This window comes from Ursus americanus, chromosome 16 (genome assembly GCF_024610735.1).
Source record: "Ursus americanus isolate L20-20 chromosome 16, mUrsAme1.1.p, whole genome shotgun sequence".
In the NCBI taxonomy this organism is placed as follows: domain Eukaryota; kingdom Metazoa; phylum Chordata; class Mammalia; order Carnivora; family Ursidae; genus Ursus; species Ursus americanus.
The window spans coordinates 48,221,387-48,246,928 of record NC_142142.1 but is presented as its reverse complement, the minus strand read 5'-3'; the positions used below and the strand labels follow the sequence as shown (position 1 = coordinate 48,246,928).

At 40.8% G+C, this 25,542-nt stretch overlaps 1 protein-coding gene across 4 annotated transcripts in view; it reads left to right on the top strand.

Annotated features, from left to right (window-relative positions):
• ARHGEF12 (Rho guanine nucleotide exchange factor 12) overlaps positions 1-25,542 on the top strand; it is a 153,422-nt gene that overhangs the window by 115,131 nt on the left and 12,749 nt on the right. For 3 of the 4 annotated variants that reach the window (XM_045797990.2, XM_045797989.2, XM_045797987.2), the window contains 17 exons: positions 1,361-1,403; positions 1,710-1,815; positions 2,249-2,386; positions 2,876-2,908; positions 3,233-3,347; positions 4,032-4,137; positions 5,538-5,750; positions 11,197-11,329; positions 12,152-12,187; positions 12,523-12,677; positions 13,855-14,001; positions 15,073-15,158; positions 17,075-17,200; positions 18,822-18,936; positions 20,683-20,783; positions 24,042-24,119; positions 25,447-25,522. In XM_045797990.2, coding sequence (XP_045653946.2) covers positions 1,361-1,403; positions 1,710-1,815; positions 2,249-2,386; positions 2,876-2,908; positions 3,233-3,347; positions 4,032-4,137; positions 5,538-5,750; positions 11,197-11,329; positions 12,152-12,187; positions 12,523-12,677; positions 13,855-14,001; positions 15,073-15,158; positions 17,075-17,200; positions 18,822-18,936; positions 20,683-20,783; positions 24,042-24,119; positions 25,447-25,522 — 1,807 coding nt within the window. The remainder of the gene's footprint in view (positions 1-1,360; positions 1,404-1,709; positions 1,816-2,248; positions 2,387-2,875; positions 2,909-3,232; positions 3,348-4,031; positions 4,138-5,537; positions 5,751-11,196; positions 11,330-12,151; positions 12,188-12,522; positions 12,678-13,854; positions 14,002-15,072; positions 15,159-17,074; positions 17,201-18,821; positions 18,937-20,682; positions 20,784-24,041; positions 24,120-25,446; positions 25,523-25,542) is intronic. The other variant, XM_045797988.2, reaches the window with a different exon arrangement.

Sequence of the window (25,542 nt, the reverse complement as noted above, 5' to 3'; positions counted from 1 at the left end):
AATCATATGGTATTTGTCTTCTCTGGGTGGACCATTTTCCTTAGTGTAATACCCATTTGGTCCATCCATGTTGTTGTGAATGGCTAGATGGCATTGTTTTTTATGGCCGAGTAATATTCCATTATGTGTATCTACCACATCTTCTTTATCCATTCATCTGTCGATGGACACTTAGGTTGCTTCTGTATCTTGGCTACTGTAAATAATGCTGCAGTAAACATAGGGGCGCATATATCTTTTGGAATTAGTGTTTTCATTTACTTTGGGTAAGTCCCTAGAAGTTAATTTCACATTTCTTAAGAGCTCCAAGCTAAGTCAAATCTTTATTTTGCTGCTCATGATCTGTATTAAATTTATCAACATTAAAGTGTAAGAACGCTGATAGATTTATTTGTTAATTATTCTTTTATATCACAGGTGGCAATTATTTCATATAAATACAGAAATGAGCATGTAAATCTTTTTTTTGCATTTGTGCTATCAGTACTTCTAGGGCAGTTGATTTGAGCTACTGTGTGGCAACTTCAGTTAAAGAGAAAACTTTGACATCTATTTCACGTTCTTCAGACATATTAGAGATCTTGTAATTTTCAGCAATGACTTATTTTCAAAGGTAAAGCTTTAGATCTTACAGGAATTATTCAGATTCTGGCCGTAGATGACTTAAGTAGGCATGCAATACAAAGTAAGCACGAAGAGGTTAAGATTATTTCTCTAAATGCAAAATAAGTTTTTTTCCCAAGACATTTCCCAGATTGATGAGAGGGAAAACACAACTATGTGGTAATGAGACCAGAAACTGCAGTTATTATGTGGAAAATCCTAGCTAAGAAGTTATTTATGACTCAGTTACCTCAGTTGGCTCAGCAGTAAAAACTACAGATGGTTATTGGCGATTTAATACTCCAAAGCCTCAACATTGATCCGATACCTCCTCATTGGGGCGTGAATGTAGTGAGGGTTCTTTAACTTTTACAAGTAAATTACTGGCAATATGTGGGCAATAGTCTCAAATACAGGAAAAAAACGTCATGGTTATGTATGACTAAGTTTTTCATTCAGTATACACACAGTTTAGGTTTTAGCTGTATTGAGTCAGATGTTGTATAACTGAATATATTAACCAGTGACTACAGATATTTCCCGTATAGCATGATCCTTGGGGCAAGGGCTTATTTTCAAGTTTAAATAGTGGGACCTTCTGGAGCTGTGACAGTTGGATGGGATAAGTGAGCTTACACCTGCATGTGATTGTAAAAACAGCTATCCAAGTCGCATCTCTTCGCTTTATACAAGTACTATGTATACTCTCGGAAAGTCCTCCTTGGGGTTTGACTTTTTGTTTGCATTTTTGTTTTAGCACCTGAAAGTTTCTGTGCCTGATGAAATATCAGTAGATCTAGGTAAGTGTGGAGCATCGGTATCCTGGAGAATTATGTCTGTGTAGTCGTAGCTCAGCTCATCTCTAAAGGTTTTATCTGTCATGAGGTGACCAGTAGAGCATCTGAATCACAACAGAGAGAGAGTCTGTAATACATTTAAAGGATAGTATATGAAATCTGTATTGTGAGGTAAAATACATAAAATGCATTGAAGACCTTCTGTTTGTCCTACTCCAAGTTCTCACCAAATAGCATTGATATGTTGCCCATTGTAACACACAGAATATACCTTTAAATCATACAGCTCCTTGCCGTTTCTTTATGCAGAAAAAAGAAGACCTGAGCTTATACCCGAGGATCTGCACCGCCACTATATCCAAACTATGCAGGAAAGAGTCCACCCAGAAGTTCAGAGGCACTTGGAAGATTTTCGGTAAGCTTGGTGGGTGATAGAAGCTGATATGGTCATTCTGAATGAACCTTCTTTTGAGGTAGGAAAAGGTTACACGTGAAGTCCTTGGCCTAGCATGTAGTCTTTATCACTGTGATTAAAACATAAATGAACACCTGGAGTCAAAGAGTTGGAGTGGTACTGAGTCCATAGTCCCCATTCCACACGCTTTCAGGATTTGAGCTCCCTGCTCTTCTAGGCTAAGCGTGCTCCCTCAGGGTGCATGTTCTGTTGAGTGATCGCCTCCAGAATTCTTTTTCTCTGGTGTCCCAGGTGACAGGGGCCCCAAAATAGAAAACTGTGACATTTTGCCTGTTGCTAGAAACTCATAGCTACGGAAACTCTGAGGAAGCATCTCCAGAGGGAGATCTTTCTTCTCTGGGCTACCTCAGGAAGTTTGTCTTGTTTCCTTTAGGCAGAAGCGTAGCATGGGGCTGACCTTGGCTGAAAGCGAACTGACTAAACTTGACGCAGAGCGAGACAAGGACCGGGTCACTTTGGAGAAGGAACGGGCATGTGCAGAACAGATCGTTGCCAAAATTGAAGAAGTGTTGTAAGTAACAGAAGTATCTGTGGCCATGCCCTCTCTCCTGAGATGCTCATTATGCTGAAAGCACACTTGGAGCAAATGTAGAAGGGGTGTCAGGTTGTGTATGTGGAGCTATGTATTGGGGTTTTCATGTTGTAATTTTTAATTTTTGCTGATGTTTAGAAAAGTTCTTATGTTTCTTTTTCTGGGTATTGATAAAATGAGTAACTATAAAATTTCCAACTGATCAAAAACGGTTGAGCACTTGCAGTGGTATCCGTTCATAGGCTTTGAAACTATTTCAGCCCAGAAAACACTGACAGTTGATGACATGAGTGAGAAAAGCGTGTGGTCCCTGGAGGGGTTTGAATTCTTCTGGTGTTTTATGCCAGGTGACAGAGACTGAGGGTGGCCCAAAGCATTCGGTACTGTTCTGTTGTTTTGGGTATCTGAGTTAATAGCAACTCTTTCATTAAACATCAGTATTTAATTTTGAAATATTTTTATTTTTAGGATGACTGCTCAGGCTGTAGAAGAAGATAAGAGGTAATATAACTGGTTTTTTCCCCCTAGAATATTATGGGGAAAAAACCCTCTCTTTTCTCCTGTCAATCTGAAATTAGGATTCCTTTCTTTTAACTTCAGAATTCAGACTGTCTCCCTCTGGTGGCCTCAATTTTCTTCGACTAATATTCTAGTGTCTTGAGTAGAATCCTCTTCTGTTTGCAATGAATAGATGCTTCCTTAGTTTTTACTTGATGAGTGAATTCTAAGGATTGCAACATGGGGGTTTTTGAAGCTATTCGATATCTTTATTCTTTCCACCTTCCCTTCTCAGAATTCTTATTTGACTTCATCCTTTTCCTCCAGTTCAACAATGCAGTATGTTATCCTTATGTACATGAAGCATTTGGGGGTAAAAGTGAAAGAACCTCGAAATTTGGAGCACAAGCGGGGTCGGATTGGATTCCTTCCAAAAATCAAGGTAAGGCTGGATAATAGTGTGTTCGGTCTCTGTGCTGCTTTCCACGGGCTGCAGTGCTTTCCTTTCTAGTCCTTACTGTTTCAGTGGGCTAGCGCTGGGCATGCTGACAGGTGTGCGATATGGCCCCTGTTCTCAAGGAACTCAGAAGTCTAGCGGGAAATCCAGGCATGTAAAGTAATGGTGAGACTGTGAGGAGTGCACTTTATACAGAATGCCATCCCAATCCTGTCACGGCCTTTGTCTTTCCTTGTATGGCACCTGTCACAGTTTGTCCTTATGGATGTTTCTGTTTACTTTCTGTGAGGCTGTGGAGCTGTGTGAGGGCGAGGGCCTCCATCATATCCCCAGCTTTTAGCACAGTGCCCTCCCACATTAAGAGCTTATTAAGTACTCATTCAGTGGATGAATAAATTGCTTGGAATGGGCTCCCAGTAGATGTGTTATAAAACTGCCTCTTGGTTTTCAAAGATTGGCAGCTCTAAAGGGGTTGGAAAGACATCTTGAGTTTGATGTGTGCGCGGTACTGTGTGCCGGCCTCTACCAAGCGCCTCGTGTGAGTGTCCTTCACTCCCATTTAACCAGTTCTTCCAGCTGCCCATTAGAATTGCATTTCTGTATTTGAAAGCCACAGAAGAAATGTGCTGTTATGTATCTCTTACCTCTCTGATTGCATCTCGACTCTAGCAGAGTATGAAGAAAGATCGAGAAGGCGAAGAAAAAGGGAAGCGCAGAGGATTCCCCAGCATCCTGGGACCCCCAAGGAGACCAAGCCGTCATGACAATAGTGCAAGTATGTTAAGTTGGAAAAGCGGCATTCTCACCAACCCCTGCCATCTTCCCTTTAGAGGCTTAGTTAGCTAGAATGAATTGCTGGAGAAAGGTGTTCTTGAAATGATTCCACAGAGCTTCCAATGTGCCTTGTTTGCGTTCAAGGTTATTTCTGGACTAACTACCCCCATGTGGCTCTATCATTATCTTAAACATCTTCTTTAATGGCAGTATCCTAGCAGTTGTCCATAACATAATTTACTTACCTATTCTGATTTTGTTTGCATTCAACTTCTATTTGTTAAATTAAAAAAAAAAACAAACATGCATGGAGTTCTCCACCATTCTTTGTTTCATCTTTTCTATACACTTATTACTTGCTCTCCATACTTCTGCGATTTCTCCCCCTCTCTATTGTGCTTTATTTCCTGACCTCCCTCCACTCTCAGGCCTAATGGAGAGAGATGAGCCCACTGCTCTGGGGGAGAAATAGGGAGGGCGGAACCTCAGGGAGGGAAATCGGGTCACGTAGTGGTCTTTGGGCAGCACCATGTTTGAAAATATTGGCCTGGTTGGAGTGGGGGCAGGGTCATGGTACAGTGACATGGACGTTCTGCACCATGAGGAATTCTCAGTCAGACACCGGTAGTGCCCCTTGTTGAGAAGCACTGAGAAGATGAGGGAAATTCTTAGAGAAGAGGTTGAGGAGGATGGAGTATCTCACAGATCCTGACCGTGAGTTCCAAGGGATGTAGAAGAAGAATTTAGGAATGAGGGGAGGAGGAATTTTAGGATTAGGGATGTCCAGAGCTGCATGAGGGGGTGCGGTGCTATGAGTGATGATGACGTGAGTGTGTTTCACTTTTTGGTTCCTGATGTGAGCAGGCGTAGTGAGCAGGCTGTGAGCAGTCTCCATGGTCTCTGAGGCATGTTGGGGTGATGAAGCTGCAAGTGTTGGGGAGGGGGGCAGGGAACTTGCCAGGAGCTCGCAGAGCTAACAGCCTTCATCTTCACTCTCACAAGTGAGTGCAGGTCTGTGTGCCTCTGTCTTTCAGCATTCCCGCCCCCACCATTGCTCGCATCTCCTTTTCTCCCTCCTGTCTCTCCCCCTCATCTTCTACCTTCTCCTCCCTTCTCTCCAGCCCTCCTCCACCTTTCCCTGCCTGCCTCTCTTTCTTCCTTCCTCTTCCTTTTCTTTACTTTCTTTTCTTTTGTTTTTTCTTCCTTCCTTCCTTTTGTGCTCTTTCTCTCTCCTTTCTTCTGCCATTTCTTCCTATCTGTCTGTCTGTTCCTTACTCTGCAATAATCCGTATTTTCCTAGGGCCCACCATGTTCCAGACATTTTGTTAGATCCTTTACATCATTTTTTTTTTTTTTTAGCTTTTTTGCAGCATAGATTGTTAACCACTGCTTTCTGTTCAGTTGGCAGGGCCATGGAGCTACAGAAACAGCGGCACCCAAAGCACTTATCCACACCCTCTTCCGTGAGTCCTGAGCCTCAGGACCCTGCTAAGTTGCGCCAGAGTGGGTTAGCAGGTGAAGGAACGGACGTCGGATACCTGCCAGCCAATTCCATGTCCTCTGTGGCTTCAGGGGCCACTCTTTCCCAGGAAGGAGGGAAAGAGAATGATACAGGTGAGCTAATGCTATAGTGTGACCATAACAAAGTGTCAGGATTTTACAGCAATCACACTGAGAAACAGAGTGGCATATTATTTCAATCAAGAATCCCAATTTAATTTATTTTTAACATTTTAATGTTCCATAACCAGTGGTAAATCCAGGCTGAATGATAATTTTGAGCTTTCATCAGTTCAGAACTATTGACTGAGGGGCGCCTGGGTGGCGCAGTTGTTAAGCGTCTGCCTTCGGCTCAGGGCGTGAGCCCAGCATTCTGGGATTGAGCCCCACATCAGGCTTCTCCACTGGGAGCCTGCTTCTTCCTCTCCCACTCCCCCTGCTTGTGTTCCCTCTCTCGCTGGCTGTCAAATAAATAAAATCTTTAAAAATCTTTAAAAAAAAAGAAATATTGACTGAGGTCTTTGTCAGGCATTAGCTTTGTATCAGTTGTTAGCACACAATAATTATACAGAGATTCCTACCCTGCGCTGTGTAGTCTCATGGGGAGATAATCACTTGAATAAAAACTGAAATTGTGCCAGATCCAGTAATGCAAGGGTAAAAGGAGTGTTGGGGGGACTTAGTAGTTAGAGGCCGATGTGGGGGGAGCCTGAAGAAGACTTTCTAAAAACTCTGAGTTACTAGAGTTTTTTTTTTTTTTTAATACTAAAGAAAGCTCGTTGAGAGGAAGAGGTTGAAGATGCAGGTGATAGACTGTATATAACTAATAGGACAAAGTTTTGAGGAGAGTATAGATGAGAGGCAAAGTGTGTATGAAGGGCAAGGTTATTAGCAGAGAGAGAAGGGCAAGGGGACTTGAAGAGTAGAGATAGAGGTGAAGTAATTATAGGTCATTGGGAAAAGAGCTTATTACCATATTTCTTCATACTTGTTTTAATGGATTTCTTAAGTGAACTGGGAGAATCAGTGATTTTATTTGGAGACGGGAATGCCTATCTATATTAGTGACTTTGGAAGTAGTCCAGTTTCTCGTATGACAAAGTCAAGGATAAAGCTGTGGGAGTAGTCACTGAAGTGGCCCAGGGGAAGTTATTAGAGATGAAGAAAGTAAGGGACCAAAAAGCCAGGAGTTGGAATACCTTAACATCCCCAGGTTTTGAGGTCACCTTATGTGATACTAGCAGGGAGGGGAAAACTGTGAGCCAGCAGCCGAAGGTTCAGTATTGCCAGATGATTGTCATGAGGAGGGGGAGAGCATGTGATAATACCTAGGAGTGAGAGCCTCAGTGCAGCAAGGGATTTTTATAAGAAGGCAAGATAATGGTCTAAAAGTAGTATTGAGGAACAAGGGTATCTATCTCATCTCTACCCTGAAGTACACAGTGTATGTTGGAAACATCCGTCTCTATTTGAGAGGGCTGTAGCAGAATGGGGCGGAGGAGAGGGGAGCGTGGATTTAAGACAAAGAAGAAGAGGTGACATTTATAGAAAAATCTGGAGGTTTTGTCTTCTGTGAAATTCTGAAGATGTTGGGTTGAGCACACGCATTAATTCATGGCTCCCAGCTCTCACTGAATAAAAACAAGGTAGATAGGTAACCAATAGCAGCTAAATAAAAAACATGAAGAGAAAGGAAGTAGAGGAAGAGAAGATGTTATCAACATGTAAGAGATTTCAACAAATTTGGGGGACATTAAAAGTGGACCAGAGTGGTTGGAAAGGTAAAACAACATAGAGAAAGCTGGAGTCCATAATTTGTTCAAGGAGTCCCAGGTGGAAGCCAGTCTGCCCATCAGAACCCTGGAGAGACTTTGGGCTCCGAGTTGGCATGTCTTATGGAATGCATGAGTAAGAAGTAAAGCCGAAAATAATGAATTAATTGAAGGTCTGTAATCAAAACAATGATGTCAGCAGTTCCTGATCCTTGCATGGTAGAATATAAATCTTCCGTCATTTATGTACCCGAAGAAAATGAGTGTGCTCTCTTTTAGAGAAGTTGAATGAATTGTGTAGGGAGAGATGAGTCCTCTATGATATCAGTTCCCTGGCGTTCTAACATTTGGGGGCCTAAAGCCTGACAGTAAACATGCCAAGGTCTCACCCTGCCCAGAGAGCTCCCAGCGGAAATGGACCTACTTCCATACAGCTGCCACAGAAAGCCACAGCAGCTACCCAGTCTTGCACTCTCAGATATGAATAGTACTCCTCACTCTTGGCAAGATTTGCTTGTTAGAATCAAGACCTAAGATAATGCATAATGCCCAACTAATTTATTAATGGTATGAAAAAGAGAATACAAAATAAACAGAAAAACTGCCCTTAGCAGGAAACACTAACTTAGGTAAAAGACATGAACTTAAAAAAAAAAAAAAAAAACTCTAAATGAGATAGTATAGTTGGGGAAATTTAAAAAATTATTGTATCTATAAAACAAGAATAATAATGCTATGAAGAAAAGAGCACTCAGAGACTAAAAAAATGATTTAATATAACTATTACATACAATACAATAACTACTGTATTCGTTATCAACTGCTTTGTGATAAACTACCTCAGAACTTCGTAACTTCACACAAAAAACACTTATGATGTCGTGTTTTTGGTTTGCGAGCAACATGAGAGCAGCTTAGCTGGGCAATTCTGTCTTATGGTTGCAGTCAAGATGTCAGTCAGTCATCCGAAAGCTTAGCTGGGGCCAGAGACCTGCTTCTGCGCTCATGCAGGTGGCTGGTGGCAGAGGGGCTTAGCTCCTTGCTGGAGGCCTTGGCTCCTCACCATATATAGGGGCTTCTCCATAGAGCTGCTTGAATGTTCCATGACATGGTAGCCATCTTCCCCCAAGTGATCCAAAAGAGAGATCGAGAAAGGCACCCCCATACCTTTAACGACTTAGTCTCTGTAGGTGCACATTTTCACTTCAGCAAGTTAGAAGCCAGCCCCTAAATCTAGCTCACAATCAAGTGGGGAGGAATTAGGCTCCACCCCTGAAGGGAGGGAGGAGTAGCAAAGAATTTGTGCACATATTTTCAAACCACCACAGCTGCCAAGAGTTAAAAAAAAAAAAAGTCCCTAAAAATAAAGTCAAGGAAATATTTGAGAACATATATCAGAAATGTCAAGAGATAGAAATCAGAGAGACAAGAATTATGTAGCGAGCCACTTTGAGAGGTCTGATGCCTGTCTCTCTGATGAAGCATCAGCAGAGGAAAGGGAGGAGAGGCAGTTAGAGAAATGATAGAACCTCTCTCAGAGGGAAGAAGACTTGGCTTCAGACAGAAAGAGTTAACAGGGAACCACCTATGATGAATAATAACAAGAGTAATAACAATAATAAGAACAAGAGCCATACCTAGAATGTCTCTGGAAATTTCCATGCACCAGAGAGAGAGAGCTTTGAAGGGAAGGGAAATGGGAATTAATGGTGCATCACATTTCTCGTTATCACACCAGGGGCTAGCATACAAGGGAGCCAGGTCTTGCAACTTACTGAAAGAAAATTACTGGACTTAGAATTCTATGTCCATCCAAGCTACCCATCGGAAATGAAGGAAGATACAGAGACATTTTCAGATATGCCAGGATTCAGATGTTAATTGAAATGCACCCTTTCCTTGAACATGATTTGAAGATACACAGTCCAGCAAAATGAGAGAAAAATGAAGAGAATGTTATGGGGTCTAGGAAATAGCAGAAACATCCCAGGGAAGTGGTGAAGGGCAGGCAGGTCTCAGACGATAGTTAGGTCACAGGCCAAGGGAGCAGGGGCTCCAGATTAAACTCAAGGACTAAGGGATAAGAAAAAGGGAGATTTTAAGCAGTTGGTAGTATGATGTAGCAAATGAAGAAATCTGAGACTTGATAAAATGATAGTGCTTTGATAGTAATGAAGTCATTTAGAAATGCTGAGAAAATCAAAGTTGTTCAAGAAAGTTAAGTCATGATTTAAATGTGAAACAAAGTATGCCTTCGGAGATTACCCAGGCTCCAGCTGTGGCCACCATACAAGGAAGGAAGGAAGAAAGGAAGGGGGAAAAGAAAGGAGTGAAGGGGGGACAGAGGGAGGTGGAAGAAAGGAAGAAATATAAAACAAAATAAAAAATGGCATAATCTTAAAGTAAGTGGTGGAATCGATGACCTTGGTGGAATGAACATTCTATTTCTATTCCATCATTGGACCAGCAGAAAAGGAAACATAATCCTAACTAACGTATCTCCTAGCCTGGTTAGGAATAATATGTATATGTAATATATTGTATATTGTATTTTATGTATGACAGTATGTAGACTGGCATAATAACATAAGCCCTCTGAGTTTTCAGACCTTTAGAATCAACCAGATAGGCAAGGCACAGAATATTTAGTTGTGGCTGCAGATCATGGAAATGTAGAAAGTCCTCCTAATGACACAAGGAAAGATGTAGTTGAAAGAAGTGAACGGTAGAAGGAAAGAAATACAATTACAGGGAAGGATAGGGGTACTAAATACCTAATTTGATATGGAAGAGAGTTAAGGTACTAACTCCTTGATGGAACAAGTGTAGCTATAATTCTATCATTTAAATTAGGTAATAAGCAATAACCCAACTAGTAATAATAATATTAAACATTGGGAAGAAATGGGGAAGTGAAGGTGGGAAGTATAAGTGGGCAGAATCCTCAGAGGAGAAAGAAATAGATATTACCTAAAGATAGTAAATCAAGAAATAGAATTATGAGGTTATTATTTCTAATTAGACCCCCATAATAAGTAAAATGTGGTTGAAGAAAATTGGCACAGGGGATAGAAAAAGATGACTGTGAGAGAATGTTTCTCATCGTATGCTCTTCTGAGTTTCCATGTCTTATGTTGATGTTTAAAATTTTTATTTATTTATTTGTTTATTTGAGAGAGAGAGTGTGTGTGTGCACACACAGGGGAAGAAGCGGAGGGGGAGGGAGAGGGAGAGAATCTCAAGCCAACTCCGTGCCCAGTGTGGAACTCCACATTGGGGCTCCATTTCACAACCCTGAGATCATGACCTGAACCGAAACCAAGTCTGAGGCTTAACTGACTGAGCCACTGAGGCACCCCATTATGTTGATTTTTTTTAAAGTTGCTTAAAAATGATACTCCCAGGGGCGCCTGGGTGGCTTAGTCGTTAAGCATCTGCCTTCGGCTCAGGGCGTGATCCCAGCGTTCTGGGATCGAGCCCCACGTCAGGCTCCCCCGCTGGGAGCCTGCTTCTTCCTCTCCCACTCTCCGTGCTTGTGTTCCCTCTCTCACTGGCTGTCTCTCTCTCTGTCAAATAAATAAATAAAATCTTAAAAAAAAAATGATACTCCTGGTTGTTTTTTTTAGGGCATTTTAAAATTTATATATCAGAATTTGGGTTCTAACTAACATGCAATTGTTTAAATAAGAGTGAGGCTATGGATAGGTTGAAGTTCTCTTTGGGGACTGATTTTTTTGGGGAATCATCTTCATTAACACCATCTGAGTGTCCGAATTTTGTCTTTTCAGGATCAAAGCAACTTGGAGAAACACCAGCATCTGGAGACTGCGTAGATGGCACCCCTCGGACTCCGAATACTGTCTTTGATTTCCCACCTCCTCCTCTGGACCAAGTGCAGGAGGAGGAATGGGAAGTGGAAAGGTGATTCAGTGATATCTTTGGGGGCTGGGGAGGTTAAGAGTGGCTTCGGCTGTTTCATTGTATACTATTGCCATACTTTGTAGCATTTTTCCCACATGTTTTTTTGGGGGGGAAAGCACTAGAACTTATTGGTAGTAAATATTAGGTACTGAAATGTCTTTAATTTATATTAAATCGTTAGAATATCCAGAAGAATTACTTATCAGCCACTGTAGTCTAACCCAGTTTTGAGTATCCCTGGCATAAATTTTTTTCTCCTTTTTATTGAAGTATAGTTGACATACAGTATTGCCTTAGCTTCAGGTGTAGGACATAGTGATTGAACAAGTTTATGTGTTATGTTGTGCTGGCCACAGGTGTAGCTGCTGTCTGTCACCATAAAACACTGTTACAACACCATTCCCTATGCGGTGCCTTTCATCCCCTTGACTTACACATTTCCTTTGGATAAATATCCAGTGGTGGACTTACTAGATTGTATGGTACTTTTATTTTTAATTTTTTGAGGAACCGCTGTACTGTTTTCCACAGTGGCTGCACCAATTTACATTCCCACCAACAGTGCCCAAGGGTTCCTTTTTCTCCACATCCTGACCGACCCTTGTTATTTCTTATCTTTCTGATACTAGCCATTCTGACAAGGTGATATCTCATTGTGGTTTTGATTTGCATTTCCCTGATGATGAGTGATGCTGGACATCTTTTCTTGTGTCTGTTGGCTCTCTGTATGTCTTTGGAAAAATGTGTGTTCAGGTCCCTTGGCATGAATTTCTTGATTACTGTTTTGTTTTCATGTTGACTCTTTGTTCTCCATTGTTTTAGGGTGACTGAACATGGGACACCAAAGCCCTTTCGAAAGTGAGTAATCCTAAAGTAACTTTCAGTAGAGGCATACTTTAAGAAATATATCTTTTTTTCTCAAGCATCCTAGTTTTAAAGGAAAAGAAAACCTGCTCACAAATCTGTTAGATAGTATAAAAGAAAATTCTTAATAAACAGAAATCATGCAAAAGGTATCTATAGAGATACATATATAGCACATGTAAGTCATTTTGTGGGAGAGGGTGATGTTTCAGCCCTGTGCTAAACACTACTTCAGATATAGGACTTATCTACTGTAATATACAAACTTGTGCTATTTCCCACTGTCCATCTGATGTCCTCAAATAGAATTCATCTTTTTTTTTCATCAGGTTTGACAGCATAGCTTTTGGAGAAAGTCAAAGTGAGGATGAACAGTTTGAAAATGACTTAGAGACAGACCCACCGAACTGGCAACAGCTCGTTAGTCGAGAAGTGTTACTGGGACTAAAGCCTTCTGAGATCAAAAGACAGGAAGTAATTAATGGTGAGTTTAATTAGATTTTGTTGTTCCCGTATAGTGAGTTTTATTCGACTAAAACAAGCCCCTGAGCTTTAGAATTTGCTTCACAGTTTCTGCTAGCCTTTTGTTCCATACAAAGGGAAATTAAACTAGATAGATGATCCTTGAGCTTTCCAATTCAAAAAATGCAAATGATTCTATGATTTTTAATGATAATTTAAAAGGAGAAGGTGTTTAGTTTTCAGGATATTTAAGATTCATAGCATTATAGATCTTGAACAGTCATTAAGACAACCTTGGTCCATCGCTTTACTTTCGGCCTAAGTTATTTTTATGCATAGATTATAAATGAGGAAGCTCAGGCTCAGGGTGATTGGTTGAATTAATCAAGGTCACACAGCTAGCTGATAAGTGATAGGGAGGAAACTGGGATCTGGGTGTCCCTTTATCCTAGTGCAGTGTTCTTTATTTTACCCTAGCATCTATGTGATAGAGATGTGGGTGACATGGATGCCATGCCCTCCGCCATCTCTGGGATGCGATTGAAATAAATACCCTTCCTGTGTCTGATAACTTTGAGGCGTGGTGAAATAACAAGTCTAGCCTCAGACATGAGGGTTTATAGGCAAATTAGATAACCAAAAGTAATGTTCTTTCTGAAGAGGGCTTAATTGAAAGGCTATACGCTGTTGGGGCTTACAGCTTTCTGATGTAGCTGTGATTGGTGGGTAGTATTGTGAAAACAGAGAAGGACTTCGGAGTACATTGCTAACTTTAATACACAGAATAGTTTGGGGTTTTTTTGTTTTTTCTTTTAAAGATTTTTATTTATTTGAGAGAGAGAGAGAGAGAGAGGGAGAAACAGACTCTCCACTGAACAAGAAGCCCGATGTGGGACTCGATCCCAGGACCCTGGGATTATGACCTGAGCTGAGGGCAGACGCTTAACCGACTGAGCCACCCAGATGCCCCCAGAATAGTTTTGAATGATAGTTTTCATTTGCCAGCATTCAGCAGTTAGAGCCAGTATGTAGGAGGGTCTCATGGAATCAAGAAAGTGACACGAGAGAGACTACATCCTTTCAAAACTTTAATTATTATAGAGCTCATTTGCTGCTTAATTCCAGCTAACACCAGTGTTTGGTCTCATGGAATTATTCTAAAAGGGGTAACATTTCATATATCCTTTTTTTCTGCTTAGAATTGTTCTACACTGAAAGAGCTCATGTTCGAACACTGAAAGTTCTTGATCAAGTATTCTATCAGCGAGTGTCCAGAGAAGGAATTCTGTCACCTTCAGAACTACGGAAAATTTTTTCAAACTTGGAAGATATTCTTCAACTTCATAGTAAGAAAAGTCAACTCTGATCTTTGTCCCTAACATTTTTAATAGATGAAAGATTGTGAGTATATAAAAGCCCCATAACAATAAAATCTTCTAAGTGTATCCATGTTAGCATTCCTGAAATTACATAATTATATGTGAGCACATAACATAAAGAAGTGATTAGGTCGTTGGATACCTCCCTCCCCAGACACCCACCTGCACCATCAGCCTTTTGTATACAAAGTGTGACCACAGGACTTAGGGTCTAAAGTTAATGTCTAAGATGAAAAATATGAATAGTTAAAATTACCCTTGGAAATTTCTTATCAATTGCATTGTATATGTTTTTAAATATATATATCCCATATAATTGTGTATGTGTGTGTGTATTTTGTACATGTAATACACAGTGTATAATTTCACAATGGGATAATTTTCAGGAATTAAATACTTTTGTTGTTGCTTGAAATGCTTGAGTAAATACATAAAAAATTCTACCTTGCTGGCTTTCCTTGGTTATAGTCATCTTAGACTTTTGTAGACACAGTTCCTCTCTTTGTAAGTCACTCCATCTCTGTGATCCGTAATTCTCAAGCTTTCTTTCGTCAAGGATGCCATCACCACCTGCCAACACCTGCCAACACCTGCCTACCAAATTGATGCCTTTTATGTCTTTGTGGGTGATCTTAGGTTTCACCAGCATGCATTGACAAGTTCAGGTTATTATGTCCACTGCCTGTGAACATAAACATTTTGAGAGGAACAGTGGGCAGAATCACCTGTTCTATTTAAATTTCTTTATGAGCATGGTTATGACAGAGTCTTGAAGTTAAATGCACGTTTGATGTTCCTATGCTGTATGTAATATGCTAGTTTCCACATTGTTTTATGCTTTGGCACCTGTTTTTCAGATAGAGCGCACAGATATCTGTATGCATAAGAAATGTGTTCACATTTATATTTAAGGAGACTAGAGGCAGCTATACTACTGTGAAAATCCTTTTTTTTAAGACTTAGGTTCTCAGTACAACCAGAAATGCAGACTAAAATGAGTGTATGTTTAATTATTTTCCATTGTTTTTTCCCCCTTAGTTGGATTGAATGAGCAAATGAAGTCTGTTCGAAAGAGGAATGAGACCTCAGTTATTGATCAGATTGGGGAAGATTTGCTGACCTGGGTAAGGAAATTGGCTATTTCATTTTAATGTTTTTATAGACACTTGAAGATCAGATTCAAGGTTGAGTAATCTTTCCAAATATGCAAACTCATCCATTTTGCAAAGCTACTGCAAAGATGAAAGGGGTCCAAGTATGTATTCTCTTGGTTAGTATCTTTTTTTCGTTAATGTTTTTTTAATAAGTGCTTATTCAAACCAAGTGCTCTTTTTTCATCACATTAAAGATATTAGTTCTTTGTGTCTTAACAAATAGAGGGTAAAACAAATCTTGATAAAAATAATGTAACAAATGTAGAATTTTCGCTATCTTCTGTTGTCCAAATCTCAGAATTGTGCTTTAAAAAATTAAACAGTTGTAGATCCAGAACTACCACCACAAAAGTAGAAAAGTGAAAATTACTTAATCTCATTCACTTATATATAAGGAGAGAGTTCAGAGACTATCATAGCTGTTTGTCGCATTCTGTTTTTCTGTCTGAGTCTTTGCGAGAATGCAGCCCGCAGTATGTACACTGTTCGAGGTGCTGGCAGTCACAGCGGACATGGCTCCTGCCTGGGTGGCACTTACCACCAGGGGGAAAGCAGTCATTTGTCCCTTCAAGTTTGATAAGAGTTACAAAAAAAGGGAGAGTACAGGTTGTTATGGGAAGATCTGGCAGGGAGACCCACACTAGGACATACAGAAAATTTTCCTAGGGGAGAGTGGGCTTGATCCAGACTTTGAAACAAAGTACTGTAGTTAAGGCTGTGAGTAATAGTGAAGCACGTGACATAGTTCTCAAAATGTTAACACAGGTTCAACAGGAACTGTTCAGATATGCCCACAGAAACTTACTTCGGTATGCATATTGCTTGAGAAAATGCCGCAGGATTTTGGTTGCTATACAATGATAACTTTTTAAGAGATTGAATACTAGAAAGTTGACTAAACCAGTGTTCATCTTACTCCTTTCGTTGCTGTTGAGATCGTGGCTGAGAATCTACTAATCCCATAGGAGAGCTTCTCTCAGCCACTTGTCTCAGAAAAGATCAGGGAACGACAGTCCACACTCATCTTGCATTTACTCAGCTTTCCAGAGCATCTTCTCGAGTCCCGCTCCGGCATTATCGTTACGAAGGGGATTTAACTTCCTTGAAAAACCCAGCTTACCCTACAGTAATTCGGTGATAGTGTGGCTCATTTTGTTTCTTGCAGTGAAAGTTGTAACCGAGTTCTCTTGGCTTGGCAGCACACTACTCAACTTGAAACAGAAATTTTCTTTTAAAGATTTATCTATCCATCTATTTTAGAGAGAGAGAGCATGAGCAGGATGAAGGGCAGAGGGGGAGAGGGAGAATCTTGAGCGAATTCTGCGCTGAGCACCGAGCCTGACTTGGGGCTTGATCCCAGAACCTGAGATTATGACCCGACTCGAAACCAAGAGTTAGACACTCCACCGACTGAGCCACCCAGGTGCCCCTGAGACAGAAAGTTTGTAGTATGACACAGTAAAGCATCAATTAGAATCCCACAGATTTTCTTCCTGGAGTAGTTAGTAACTTTTGTGAAGCTGTCAGATTCTAAGAAAATCAAATAAATATTAATCTCAGTCTTTAAGCCTTTTGTGTCTCCTATTCCCCCAGTATCAACCTTTCTGTTTACTTTAGAAGTGGTCTAGACTGGAAAGGTCATAAGTTGTGGGAGGCTGTGAGCAGGAAAACATTGGAATGTGACCAGAAAAGATCTGGATGTGTCAGGGTCTGACCTTTTTAATGGAGAAACACTGATAGTCCACAGAGATATGTAGGTCTCCGTTTCTTGTCACTTGAGAGCACTTGTGGAATATTGAAAGGATCGTGGTTGTCTCTCATTTTGCCTGGCCTTAGATAAGCTCCGTCTGCCATTCTTTGTTGTGTTCTTTGCATTCTTGGCACAGTTCAGTGGACCAGGAGAGGACAAGTTGAAGCACGCTGCTGCTACCTTTTGCAGTAACCAGCCTTTCGCCCTGGAAATGATCAAGTCTCGTCAGAAAAAGGATTCTCGATTCCAGACCTTTGTGCAAGTGAGTTGAGTGAGTCATATAAGAAAAAAAAAAAATAATGCAACTTTTTTTATCAAATAGAGACTAAACTGGGGGAATTCTAAGACTAAGATTCTTACAAGGATTATGTTAACCCTCTTTAAAGGCGTACATTAGCTCTTAAGTTCCTGGAGAGTATAAAGGTGGTATTGGAATGGTAAATAATAAAGAATATATGTCAGGATGAAAATACTTGACAGAGAAGTCCACATTGCCGTGGAGATTTTGTCAGGAAATGTCCCGTGTAAGCTGTTACAGTAATATGGTCAGAGCAGGAGAATGGGCTTGTAACTAGCCCAGAGAAGAGTGTGCCAGCAGTCGTGCTTATTGAGGTATATATATTGGTATCTATCAGGGGTCAGTGAACTATGGCCCACAGCTCCTATCCAGCCTCTTGCATGTTTTTGTGGTGTTTTATTGGAACACAGTGTAGTAAATTTTTACTGCAGGAGAATAAATTACCACAAACGTAGCAACTTTATGCAAACGTATTATGTCACAGTTTTTGTGGTTTCGGGGTACAGATATTGTTTGGTTGTGTCCTCCCTGCATGCTTGCAACCGCTGAAAGGAAGGGGACAGCTGGAGCTGCAGTTCTCCTCTGAGACTGGGGTCCTCTTCTAAGCTCCCTGGTGGTTCACAGAATTCATGTCCTTGTAAATGTATAACCCAGATCCCTGTCGCCTTGTCCTCGTTGGCTAGAAACTGCTCTCAGCTCCTAGAGAATGCCCGTATCTCTTTCACCATGTGGCCCCTGCAGCAGTTTACAAGATAGTTGCTTCCTTTCTCACAGGCCAGAAGGATTGTGTGTCTCTGGCAGCTTTCTTGTAAGGGCTCCTCTGATTAAGTCAGACTCACCTAGGAAACACTTTCCTTTTTGATCAACACAAAGTTCACTGATAGTAACCTAATCAGATGAGTGATAACCCATCGTGTTCACAGGTTCTGTCCACACTCCGGGGGAGGTGATTACAGGGTGTGCACGCCGGAGGAGGGGAATCTAGAAGGCCATCTCAGACCTCTTGACTACACACAGCCACATTCATTCCTTTACACACTGTCTGTGGCAGTTTTTGTGCTAAAACGGCAGAGTGAGTAGTTGTGACAAAGACTGTATGGCATGCACAGCCTCGAGCATTTATTGTCTGACACTTTACTGAAAAGTTTGCAGACCCCCTGGTAGAGATGAGCTGGGGTATACCCAGCCTGATGATCCATGGTACCTATTTGGAATAGCAAATAGCAAATCAGCCGACTGACTTTTGGTAGGAATGCTAGTCATAGGAAAATGAATATGTGGGGATAAAACTGTTTTATCACAAGCAAGCAGTACGTAAGGTTGATTATGGATGTTCTTGGTTTTTGCTTACACGTGAGAAAGAAGCCACTGGCTTAGTGATAAAGGCTCCCCTCCCCCATTACGTGAGTAAAGGAGAAAGCAGAAGTATAGCGTGGCCATGGTACACCTCACCATCTTTTAAGTCTTGATTTAATAACCGGAATGGTGATGTTGTTAGACGCATCCATGATGAATATATGGCACATGATGGGTAACTACAGTCCTAATAAGAATCACAAATTCACTTATTTTATTTTAATTTTAGGATGCTGAGAGTAATCCTCTGTGTCGTCGTCTGCAGCTGAAGGATATCATTCCTACCCAAATGCAGAGGCTTACCAAGTACCCTCTTCTGTTGGATAATATTGCCAAATACACAGGTACAGCATTCTCACTGGAATTAAAAAGCTTAGGAACAAAACAGAAAACCCCACGACCAGCTAAATAATCTCTCGCAGTCCTGGTGCCCAAGGGTTCCATTTCCAGAGTCTGGCAACATTTTCTAACAGGATCCAGTCCAGTCTTCTTGAGGCTCTTTGATTTAATGTGCTCCATTAGTAGCACATTAAACACAGCATTTGGCGAACTACGAATTGTGGGCCAAATCTGGCTCATTCTCTATTTTTGTAAAAAAAGTTTGTTTGGGGGCGCCTGGGTAGCGCAGTCGTTAAGCGTCTGCCTTCAGCTCAGGGTGTGATCCTGGCGTTCCGGGATCGAGTCCCACATTGGGCTCCTCTGCTGGGAGCCTGCTTCTTCCTCTCCCACTCCCCTGCTGTGTTCCCTCTCTCGCTGGCTGTCTATCTCTGTCACATAAATAAATAAAATCTTAAAAAAAAAAAGTTTGATTGGAACATAGTCGTGCTCATTGGTTGACAAATTGTCTCTGACTGCTTTTGCCCTACAACAAGCAGAATTAAGTAGTTGTGACAGAGAGCAATTTAGCCCCTAGATATTGGTTATCTGGCGCTTTACAGACTAAGTGCACTTTGTCCACTCCTTCCTATAGCGTATATCGTACTTGCTTTGAAGAAATCTTATCCTGGGTGAAGTGATGCTCTCTGTCTGTACATGTACTTTCATTAAGCCCAGCCAATCTGTTACCACCAGGAAGTGAATCCCAGTTTCTCAGTTGAGCTTTAGGCTCTTATATTCCGTTCTCATTAATAATTTTATTAAATCAAACTCCTGTTTTCTGTGCCTGAGAACTTGAAAATACTCATACATGTGAATTTTTATACTTTAATATACCTGTTTAGTATAGGTGTACTGTTGTTCAGATGATTCTGATTTTAAAGATTCCAGTTTTGGCATTCTCTACATTGTAGGCCTCGATGTAATCTCAACACATTTTGGTGAATTTCATCTTTCAATGATACAAATGCTGTAATCTGTTTTGTTTCCTTAAATGTAATCTCAAGGGGTGCCTGGGTGGCTCAGTTGGTTAAGCGTCTGCCTTCAGCTCAGGTCATGATCCCAGGGTCCTGGGATCGAGCCCCACATTGGGCTCCCTGCTCAGTGGGGAGTCTGCTTCTCCCTCTCCCTCTGCCCCTCATCCTGGCACTCTCTCTTTCTCAAATAAATAGATAAAATAAATGTAATCTCAAATTCAAAGAAACTTATTCTAAAGTTATTGTGAATTGTGTTATCATTAAAAAATTATTGCTTAACAGGTCCACTGGACGTAGTCACATTGGCTCTGCACTCAGGGGAGATTATAGGGGGAGAAGGGGTCCTATTTATATAGCTTACAACATGAATGAGACCCACCCCCTGAAATGCGTAACACAGGGGGGCTGATACTTGATTTAAAGCATATCTCCTTGAACATGGGATTCTATACAATGACTTCTTTTTAAAGATGAGTATTTATGTTTTAATGTGCTGTCATAAGATGTCTCACCTGTCCAAAGATTATCTGAATTGAGATTGGGCCATAGATTTTAGACCGGGATAAAAATATTCAAGGTCTTAGTATGTTCTTGTAACTGTTGGCATAAACTGATATCTCATTTACATATATATATATTTATAGTTACATATGTATATGTATATTTATATTTATATTTATATTTATGTTCCTTTCTGATTTCCTTTATTCTACATTCTGGATTTCCCTGCATGCTTAGAATGGCCAACGGAAAGGGAGAAGGTGAAGAAAGCTGCAGATCACTGTCGTCAGATCTTGAATTATGTAAATCAGGCTGTCAAGGAGGCAGAAAATAAACAGGTAAGAAGGGGGAAAGCAAGAATGATGAAGGGTGAGAGGATGAAGTAGTGAGAGTATTAAGTTAGTGTTACCTAGAATCTGTGACATAATCATTGAATTACCATTACATGATGGACAGGTGGGGCATTTGGTAGCTATTCATGTAGCAGGTGGGTCCAGACCACTTTGTGGTGGAACATCAGACTTGTATTTGGCTTTTTTGAGCATCTCTAGCTGCTTGTTTGCGCTCTCATTCATCTGTCCATTCAACAAATATTTCTAGAGCATCTGAATGCTGAGTGGACACTGAGTGTAGGATATAGGGTGCTTAAGTAAATAAATAAGTGCCCACACTGAGCTGGTTTTCCAGCAGGATAGAAAGTATTGAACAGATTTTAGTGCAAGTATTTTATGTGACTTGTGATAGCCTCTATGAAGGAGAATTTGGGGATGCTAGGAGTATGTAACTAGTGTGGGAGGGTCCAGAGCGAGCCTGGTTTGAGGGTGTTGGGTGGTGGCCATTGGAGAAAGCTACCTTCGGGAATTGACATGTAACCCAAGCTCTGAAAAATGAATGGAAATAAACCAAAAGAATGTGGAAGGGAGCAACCTTACAAGTAGAGGGAGCAGCATATACAAAAGTCCTGGGGTAAAAAGGAAGCATGACCTGTTTGAGGAAGTGAAAGATGAGGTTAGTACAGATCGTGCCTAAAAAGCAAAGTCAGAGTGGTGTGAAATGAGGTACAGTACGTCAGGGCCCAGTCGTACTGGGCCCTCCTGTGGACACTGTTAAAGATGTTGATGTTGAGAGCCGTAGGAATTCATTATAGACGTTTAAGAAGAAGAGTGGCATGTTCAGATTTTTCGCCTGTAAGTACCACTCATGCCAGTCTATGGAGAACGGGTTGAAGGGGGCAGGGAGAGGGTGAAAGGGCTCAGCCTGGTCTGTTGCAGCGGTTCAGGACAGATGGCGGTGGCTGAAGAGATGCAAGAACTGGGGAGGTATTTAGCAGGTAACTGACAGGATGTGGTGACTGATTTAGAGAAGGACTGGAGGAGTTGTGATGGTAGGAATAAGCCCCAGGTCTCTGGCTCGCACATTTGGGTGGACAGGCTGAGGGAAGAAGCCCCGGATTTGTGGGGCAGCTGCAGAGTTCGGTTTGGCATATGAGGTGAGAATGTGTGGTACACATTTGGCTCTATGGATCCACCTCTCAGAGGACTGTGCCGAAGAGAAGAACGGAAGACTGGGAGCGTATATAGAACTAACTGAATCCCTGGACATGGATATGATTTCTTAGGAACTGAGTATGACCACAGCTCTGTTGATGCGACTGTAGGAAAACAGGAACTTTCAGATGTCTTGTTTGGAGTGTAAAATGATAACACCCCAGAGGGCACTTTGGCAGTATGTACCTAAAATTAAGAACGCACATATTCATACATCTGCCGTTTGACCCAGCGATTTTGTTCCTAGTGATCTACCCAGGAGAAATGAAGATCTGTGCCCACAGACTTGTACAGGAATGTTTCTAGCATAAACCAAATGAGGTACAGTCATAAACCAGGATAATAAATTCCAGCAGTTAAAGGGAATGAACTAGTGATATGCACGACATGGGTGGATCTCACCAACATGATGCTGAGTGAAGGAAAGCAGACAGGAGTGTATATATGTAATTTTATCTCTATGAACTTCTAGAACTTCTAGAACAGACTGATCAGTGGTGGGAAAAAGGTCAGGAAGGTGGTTGTCAGTGGGCGTGTGGGGACAGATACTACTAGGAAGCATGCGGAGATGTTCTGTGGTGTTAGTAATATTTCATATCTTGCTAGGAGTCTGCACAGGTGCATGCATATGAGAAAACTTGTGGAAGGTACACTTAAAATGTATACATTTCACTGTATGTAAATTTTACTTTAAAAATAACTATAAATATCGAACTCTTGTTAATGATATGCACGCTAAAATGTTTAAAGGTTAAGTGTGCTTACATCTGTAAGTTATTTTGAAATGCATTCAAAATATGTGGTGGATTGATGGATAGTTAGAGGAATGAACAGACCTATGATAAAACAAATAGATCAAGTATTAACCGGAATGTAAGTGGTAGGTATAGGGGTGCTCACTATACACCCATATTCCTACCATTACACCTCTCTTCAAAAAAGTATACAGACTTCTCTGTATACTTGGACATTTTTATAATATGGAGGAAAATTCACATACGGTTTGATCTAACAGTTGTTTCTTAAGAAATTTATCTTACAGGTGTATCTACACATGTTTATAAAAATGTATGTTTTAAGGCCATGCTATCACAGTATTTATTTGTTATGGGAGAAGATTGGAAGTAACTTACATGTCCATCAGTAAAGTATAGTTAGAGAAACTGTAGTTCATTCATAGAGCTGAATACCATACAGCCATTTAAAGAGTGAGTTCTCTCTATATGTGCTAATGGGGAGCAATCTCCGAGATACATTGATGAGTGATATACACACACACACAGAGATGTGTATGATCATGTTACCATTTGAGTAGTACGTATATTAATATATTATACTACCATATCTTTTTTAAAAGGATGTATATACACACAACATGTACAGAAACAAGCATACTTACATATGCATATATTCTCTTTGCTTAGAATTTTTCTAATAGGCTAGCTAAGAAATGGGTATTAGGGATTGCTTTTTTAGAGAAAATTGGGGGTGGGGAAGCAAGAGGACAGGATTGGAGGGAGACTTCATTTTCATTGTGTGCCTTATATTACTTTTCAAATTTTGTACCATGTACATACTTACATATTCAAAAAATAGCCATAAACTGGTTAGAGGTCAGTGAGTTTGAAGAGCAGACTGAGCAAGAACAGCCAAAGAGGGAAGAGGAAGACGAGGAGGGTGTGATGTCTCCAAAGCCAGGTAAGAGGGGTATTTTAAGAAAGAGTGAGCTGTTAGCACCTGGGGCGTGTAGTCGGTTGAGCGTTGACTCTTGGTTTTGGCTCAGGTCATGATCTTAGGGTCGTAGGATCGAGCCCCTTGTCAGGCTCCATGTTCAGTGCAGAGTCCACTTGAGTTTCTCTCTCCCTCTCCCTCTGATCCTCCTGCCTTGTGCTCTCTCCAAAAGAAAGAAAGAAAGTGAGCTGTCAATTATGTCTAGTGTTGCAGAGAGCTCTGTAACATGCAAGTAAAAAACATCCATTTGACTTCCGAACAGGGAGACCATTGATATCCAAAGCAGTAACGTCGCCTCCATCTTGTCTTAATTTTCAGCGTTTAGAAGACTATCAGCGTCGTCTGGATACCTCCAATCTGAAGTTGTCAGAGTACCCAAACGTGGAAGAGCTCAGGGTGAGAGATGGTCTGATCATAATTTTTAAAAAAATACAATTTACTGAAGACCTGGCAGGTTACTAACATCTCAGAGGGGCATCCATCACCTGAAGAAGTTCTTGTAGCATAGATTGTCTATATTTATGATTCTGTTCTTCCTTTTTAACATCTGGTCTATGAAGATGACTTTAGTCTTCCATTAGAGGAATATTTTGTATAAAACTAACTTTTTTAACAGGAATTTGCGGGAGACTTAAGGAACATTAACTCTTTAATTTTATTTTGTTCTTATACTTTGAATGAAAGTAAGGGTGTTTACTCTGGGAACTTTCCATATTATTGAGTAAAACATGATAATTTTTTTCATGAAGTTCTTCAAAAGCATTAAAGTTGAAACCATTACAGGAAGGATAGTATTTTGTGTTTGCCATTTCTATTATGTGAAGCTTTTGTTTTAAGGAACTGCTTAGGATTTTCAGTCTTGTACTGTTTCAGTAGGTGGTAGGTTTGGTAGATTTTTTTGGTGGCTGCTTAACTAGACTTTTATATCATATATAGCAGCTTATCAAAAAGTATGCTTAACATACTTAGCCCCTTCATTTCCAGAGAATGAGATTTTTCTAGAGCTACCTATACTAAGAGATCATTCTCTTACTAAATTATTAGTATTTAGGGGCACCTGGGTGGGCTCAGTGGGGTAAGCATCCAGCTCTTGATTTCGGCTCAGGTCATGATCTCAGGGTCCCAGGATCAAGTCCCACATGGGGTTCCATGCTCAGCGGGGAGTCTGCTTGGGATTCTCTCTCTTCCTCTCCCGCTCCCGTCCCCCCCTCAAATAAATAAATACATCTTTAAAAAAAATAAATAAATTATTACTATATAGAGCAAGGTCAAGTACGACCTGGACTTTTTCATGGGTTCTGTTCCTTAGAACTTTGTTTGGAACTAGAGCCTGGCACTTACAGGCCTCTTACAGATCGACAAGCTATGCCTAATCCTCATGTAGTTATTCATAGAAAAATTAGGGGATGGGCTGCGAATCCAGTGGCTGAATGTTTGCCACTTCATTTTCATAAGCGATTAGGATGTATTTAGTGTGAGATTTAGAAGGCAGCACTCCTGAATGTTTTTCCGCGAGATACCTCTAACTTTTTAAGAAATTATATGGAGCTTACTGTAACTTGGTCTTTATTCCATGTTCAGTAGTTGGCAGATACCAATAATGATAGTGAAGGTAAATAGCATCTTTTATATGCGGCATTTCTTGAAAAGAGACTGTCTGGAATCCAGTCATCTCACTAAGTGCTTGGAAATAATTTGTGTGTAATTCTCTTGATTTTGGCAGAATTTGGATTTAACAAAAAGGAAGATGATTCATGAAGGGCCATTGGTCTGGAAGGTGAACCGAGATAAAACTATTGGTAGGTGTAATGTCCGTCAG